This window comes from Hydra vulgaris, chromosome 01, assembly GCF_038396675.1.
Source record: "Hydra vulgaris chromosome 01, alternate assembly HydraT2T_AEP".
NCBI lineage: Eukaryota > Metazoa > Cnidaria > Hydrozoa > Anthoathecata > Hydridae > Hydra > Hydra vulgaris.
Genome location: NC_088920.1, coordinates 18,090,721 through 18,097,500, shown reverse-complemented (window position 1 = coordinate 18,097,500; position 6,780 = coordinate 18,090,721). Strand labels below are relative to the sequence as shown.

Sequence of the window (6,780 nt, the reverse complement as noted above, 5' to 3'; positions counted from 1 at the left end):
ATATATATATATATATATATATATATATATATATATATATATATATATATATATATATATATATGTATATGTATATATACAACACTCAGAATCGGGAAAAATGAGGTCGGTAATAAACCTTTAGAGGAAGGCAAAAAAAAATGATACAGAAGGGTAACTATAAAACATAGAAACGAGATCAGCAATTTTTTGCCGACCTTAAACACTTTTAGGTCAGCAGTTTTATGTATGCATATATATATATATATATATATATATATATATATATATATATATATATATATATATATATATATATATTATATATATATATATATACAGGGTGGTGCGGAGAAAACGCATGTTTTTCAATATTGAATTACTGGGATACAATGGGTTGAATAATAAAAAGTATTAAATGATAGGTTTTTTAATGCAGTTTTAAAATTACATACTATATTTAGGTTCGGAAAATAGTTTCTTTGAGATGACGTCCTTCTTGCTGGATACAAATTCGGATCCTCTTCTGAAAATTACGGACGGCTCTCTCCAACATTTCATTTGGCACGGCTTCAATTTCCTGACGAACGGAATTCTTAAGATTATCGACTGTGCGAGGCTTGTTCATGTACACTTTTGATTTTAAATATCCCCACAAAAAGAAGTCACATATCGACAGGTCGGGTGAGCGAGGGGGCCAATGAACATCATCAAATCTCAAAATCACATGTCATGGGAAAATTTGTTGAACCACGTCCATGGATGCTCTCGCCCTGTGAGCTGTGGCACCACCCTGATGAAACCAAATGTCTCTCATGTTCACCTGACGCCTTTCAAGCTCTGGATGAAGGGAGTTGTTTAACATTCAACGTAGCGAGCTGATGTAACAGTAACTGCAATTCCTTCCTCTTCAAAAAAATAGGGTCCAACAATCCCCAACTTTGAAATGTAGCACTACACTGTTACCTTTAAACTGTGCAGAGGTCTTAGGCGTAATTCCTGTGGTTTCTCCGATGCCCAATACCGACAGTTTTGAACATTGACGTAACCGTCAAGATGAAAATGTGCTTCATCACTCATAAAGACTGTAGCATCGGGATCTTCCGTAAACATTTCATCCATTATGCGACAAAACTTTCTGCGCTGTACAAATTCCCCTCCATTAAGCTGCTGGAGGATCATTTATTTGAACCAATGGAGCTTGAGGTCATCATGTAAGATGAGGTGAAGCGAACGACGTGACATACCCAGCGCTACAGCATCTCGTCTAGTTGATCCTCTAGGACTACTAACAACTGCCGTTCTGACTTAGTCTACATTTTCCGGAGTACGAACTGAACGGGGAAGACCAGGTGGTTTTTTTTTTCATCACAGAACCAGTACTCCTAAACGCTGCAACGCATCGGAGTACGGTATTTCAATCTAGCACTGCACCTCGACGCCCAATTCTAAAATATTGACGTTGCACTGTGACTACAGAATTATTGTTTTTAAAAAACTGTTCGACAACAAACACACGATGTTGTACGCTCAAATGCTCCATAGTGACTGAAACGGCATTGTTTGTGACGTCTGCCAACATTCATTCAAGGTCAATACCCCCTTTTGTCGCCGCGTACTAGCGGTTCGAAAGACTTGCGTTTACTCTGCACTACTCTGTATGTGTGTATATATATATATATATATATATATATATATATATATATATATATATATATAAATATATATATATATATAAATATATATATAAATTATTATTTCTTTGTAATTTATTATTGCTCTGTTTGCCATTTACATCAGTATATCATAGTTATAAAGTTAATCAAAAAACATTAGGTCGAAAATACAGTAGATTGAAATTTAGTAAGTTGAGAATTCAGTAGATTGAAAATGCAGTAGGCTTAAAAATTAGTAGTTCATATTTTAATTAGTAGTAAGTATGAAAAATCAAAAGATGTAGGTTAAAAATCAAAATTTTCATATTCTTTGATTTTAGAAATTTCAAAATTAGGTCCAGTTATAGGCCACCAAATAAAGTTAGGAAAAAAGCTGTTTATAAATAGCTTTTTCCCTAACTTTCTTTTTTCTTTTTTAAAATTTTTTGCTGTATTGAAGTCTGTTTATAAAATATCTTAGCTCTAATTTTTGAGTATGCTGTTAGCAACTTTTAATAACTTTTTTTTTTATAAATACTAACTTTTTTATAAATACTATTTATGAAATAAGAAATTTATTTAATAATTTGTTATGTATGATGGCAGAGTAATAAAATATAACTAGAAAAGTCATAATTTACACACTTTGTTACTTTCATATAGTGACATATGCATTTAATAACCAGAATGTGTTTTATTTATTTAGTTTAATTTAAACTCCATTAAGGTTGAACAGCTCGATTTTAACAGTACATTGAAAAAAAAAATCTTTTTGTTCTTTTGAGACCTTCATTGACTGGCTCCTCTCTCTAGCTGAGCATTATATGCGCATGACAAAACAAAGTGAATGTATTTAAAAATTTTATTGTATATTTATTAAAATTTATATCGCATTTTTATTGTATACTTTAGCTCCTATATTATAAAAGCCTACATTAACTAGTCTATTTTTTGCTTTTTTAACTAAAGCTTTACATTTTCTTTCTGTTCTATTGTGCAAGCCATCTTCATTTTATTTTAATAATGCAGCAAAATATAAAAAAACAAACAAACGGTAAAACGAAAATATCAACCTACTTTGGAGTTATGTTAACACCTCCAATCCAGTTTATATATGTTCTTCATTTACCTGATGTTATTATATCAATCCCTAACAAAAAGAATACAATAAATACTTTACAGAAGATTTGATAAAGATTAAATGATCTTGAATACTAATCTTATAAATATAGATATGTTATAATCATTTTATATATAATATATAATATTATATATAAAATCATATTATATATAAATATCATATTATATATAATAGGTTATAATATCTGTAGTTTTATCACATTTTAGTTTAAACTTATATCAACCAACTATAGTGTTATATTTTAAATTTTTAATGCAAATTTCACATTTCAATTCAGACCATGGACAAAACCATTCTTTATTCAACTTGATGGACTTGCATTCACACAAACAACATTGTCTTTTGACTATACAAACCAAAACATACTGGTCCACACGATTGTTTCATAATTATAGTAAGACTTTGATTGTAAATTTTACATATATATAATTACATCTTTAAATTATTTAAATATTTATCTCTAATCCACCATTTTAATATAAAATATGCAATGTAAAGTATTGTACATAATGTAAAATGACTTTTTAAAAAAGTGTGTAGAATGCAAATTCTTATAAAATTTGCGTTAATAACGTTGAAATTTAGATATTAAAGTCTGCGTCGGCAGACTTTAATATCTAAATTTCAACGTCATTTGAACGTAATTTCAACGTTAATTCGAGGTTTATTTTTAGCTTTAATTCAACGTTTATTTTCAACATTAATACCCCGTTCATACTGACGATAAAACACGTTTTAATTGTCGTATTTTAAACGCGTTTTACATTTTACTTTTCTCATCAAATTTAAAATTGGTTTTAATTAAAACACGCAACGTTAAAAGTTGTTTTAATAAAACAACGTCGCGAGGTTGTTTTAATTGCGTTTTATTACCCTGAACTGTTTTTAAATGGCGGAGGAAAAAGCTGTTGCTGAAGAAAAAGTTAAATCTAGAAAGAGAGCTAGACATTGGGATGATGAGGAAACAAAAATACTAATTAGTAAATGGTCAGAAGATAATATCCAAGAAAAGTTGAAGTCATGCACAAGGTTTTGTTTTGTTTTTTTCAGTTAAGTTGGATCAAATTGAAATAACTTGTTAAATAAAATCAAACCACTCGTTACTAAATAGTTTAAATAAATCACAAATAGACAAGAAGTGATTACGAATTACATTAATATTGAATAAACAAGGAAATGAATGTTTATAAATTGTACTTTTTACAACAAGATATTTATTTCTCTTTGATAGTTAGCACAATATATATATATATATATATATATATATATATATATATATATATATATATATATATATATATATATATATATATATATATATATATATATATATATATATATATATATAACTTCATATTTTTTGGATTTTAGAAAAGGAAAAATTTGGGAGGAAATTTTGCTATTCTTGCAAGCTTCTGGACATGAAGACAGAGATAAAGAGATGTGTAAAACAAGAATTCACACATTGACAAGTGCATATCGCAATTATATTGATAATAAACGAAATACAAGTGGGACTGGTCCTTCCAAAAAACCATCCTGCTTTGATGAAATTGATAAGGTTCTTAGTGACAAACCAACCACATTACCAACTTTTTTGAAAAGTTCCTCAGGCATGAATGTTATTATTGAAAAAACTGCAGAAGTGAATAATTTTAATAATTGTGTTAATGAGTTAGTAAACTGTGCACATATAGACATTGAAACTACTCCGTCAAGTTCTAAATCTGAAGAGTTGGTAAAAAAAGATAATAGTTTTTACTTTAAAAAATCCAAAAAGAAAAAATCAAGAAGTGAGGTAATGTTTGAACAATTAAATGCCACTGTTAATAAATTTATGACCTCTCAGGCTGATATTGATCATAAAATTTTAGAAAGTATTTTAGAAAACCACAAACAAGAAGAATCATGTGTTATATTAAAAGTTCGTCAAGTTGAAGATTTATATTTTATTGAAATAGAACTTTCATTGGCAGATTTGACACTAGAAAAACTTACTTGCACAATAAAAGAGGAATTTTCAGTTCAAGATAATGCATCTTTATTGATTACCAAGTTACCAAATGTACTTATCCGAAATGATAAGGATGTTAAACGTCTTAAAAGTGGGACTGAGATAGAGTTTTTAATTATGATTAAAAAAATGTGAAGCAATTTCTTTGTTTTGTTATTTTTTTCTCAAAATAAAATAAACCATGCCTTTTACAACATTGTTTGAAAAAAATCATTTACAACTAAACAGTTGTAAAATAATGTTTTTTTATGGAATTTCTAATAAACTCAGCTTTATTGTCAAGTTCAATGCAACTGTGGTTTAATATAGGGTTTACTAAGTCAATTTCTGTTTGTTCAATCCATTCATTTAAATACTTTTGCTTTGTCAAAGTACAGAAGTTATGTAGTATACAACATCTTGTAACAATATTGACTGTGTGTTCAACTGTTGTATCTAATCTCTTTAAAAGACATAGAAATCGACCTTTTAATCTTCCAAATCCATTCTCCACCACCACACGACATTTACTAAGAGAAACGTTAAACTTTGCTTATTCTATACTAAGATTTCCACGATCTGAGTAGCCAATTTTTAAGGGGATATGCTGAATCACCAAGGATAAGAGGACCAATTTCAATATTATCAATTATTTTAGATAAGTTTGTAGGTAAAAAGGTTCTAGCCAGACACTCTTTATATAAGGGAGAATTTTTAAAAACCCTTGAATCGTGTGATTTGCCAGTCCACCCTACAAAAATATCTCTAAATAAATACTTGCTGTCTACCAATCCCTGTAAAATAATGGAGTGATATTCTTTTCTGTTTATATAGTCCTCTGAATTTTTATGAGGAGCCTTTATTCTTATGTGACATCCATCAACTGCTCCAACTACTTGTGGAAAACCATATAATTTTTCAAAACTTACTATAATCTCCATTGTTTCTTCCCTTGAGGGTAAGGAAATGTATTTCTTCATTAAGTTATCAACAAAATGTTTACAAATTCTGTGAACTATTGTACAAACAGTTGATTTTCCTAAGCCAAATAAATTGGCTATTGTTCGGTAATCTGCAGATCCACTTAAAAAGTAAAGTGTCACAGCTAACTTCATTTCTAAAGGCAAAGATTTACGAAAGTTAGTGCCTTGTATAGGCATAAAAGGTGAAACTTCCTTGCACAGATAATTAAAGGCTGCTTTAGACATTCTTATGTTTTTTATCCAATCATCTTCGTTCCAACAGTTTACCATTGTTTCGTACCAAAAGCTTTGACTGCGAGGTTTAGTCCAAATTTTTCTGTAAACCGCAAAATTATAAGCAGTAATACAGTTTATCAGTATGTGCTGCAATTGCAGTCTTCTTTTTTTCCTTGATATGTACAATAATACTCGTAACTTCGAGATCAAGTTTTTCTTTGAGAGCGCCATTTTCGAACGTTAATATAAATACTAAAGAACGTTCAATCTGAACGCAAGAAAACTGAAAACATGTTTATTATAAAACTATGTTTACATTAAAACATGTTTATTTAAAACAGAATTTAGTGTGAACTGGGTATAATTCAACTTTTATTTTTAAGGTTTATTTTTAGTTAAAAATAAACGTTGAATTAACGTTGAAATTTTCAACGTTTTTATAACGTTCAACTAACGTTGAAATAACGTTGAAATTTATTTTTCGATATTTCAATCGTTATTTTTCAACCATGAATCAATTGTTTCGTAACGTTGAAACGTGAATGCAACCATATATTAACCATTTCGCAACGTTATGTGCTTGCTGGGAGATTAATGCGTTATCTAATCTCCTATTTCACAAAAGAAAAGCATTTCTTCATTCTAGTGTTTGTTTATATTTTAATACTTTGTTTAACCGAACTGATTATGGAATGATGATGGAAATTGTATTAAAAAGACATCTTTTATTAATGAGTTTAAAAATATGTTACCTGTTTCTTTGTATGGAAACCATTGAATAATAATACTGTTTTATTATATGATTGTTAAACC

The 6,780-nt window shown here is 29.0% G+C and overlaps 2 protein-coding genes and 1 long non-coding RNA gene across 3 annotated transcripts in view; 1 reads left to right on the top strand and 2 right to left on the bottom strand.

The window, feature by feature from the left end:
• LOC136075157 (uncharacterized) overlaps nucleotides 1-3,302 on the bottom strand; it is a 6,130-nt gene extending 2,828 nt beyond the window's left edge. The window contains exon 1 of the long non-coding RNA XR_010635709.1: nucleotides 2,712-3,302. This is a non-coding gene — a long non-coding RNA (uncharacterized LOC136075157). The remainder of the gene's footprint in view (nucleotides 1-2,711) is intronic.
• Nucleotides 3,303-3,554: 252 nt separating this feature from the next.
• Nucleotides 3,555-4,929, top strand: LOC136074805 (uncharacterized). Its single transcript, XM_065787084.1, has 2 exons — nucleotides 3,555-3,804; nucleotides 4,147-4,929. The coding sequence occupies exons 1-2, from the start codon at nucleotides 3,665-3,667 to the stop codon at nucleotides 4,922-4,924; spliced, it is 918 nt and encodes a 305-aa protein (XP_065643156.1). The 5' UTR covers nucleotides 3,555-3,664; the 3' UTR covers nucleotides 4,925-4,929.
• Nucleotides 4,930-5,331: 402 nt separating this feature from the next.
• On the bottom strand, nucleotides 5,332-6,021 carry LOC136074175 (putative nuclease HARBI1). The gene has a single exon (XM_065786479.1). The coding sequence runs from the start codon at nucleotides 6,019-6,021 to the stop codon at nucleotides 5,332-5,334; it is 690 nt and encodes a 229-aa protein (XP_065642551.1).
• Between the last annotated feature and the right edge of the window lie 759 nt (nucleotides 6,022-6,780).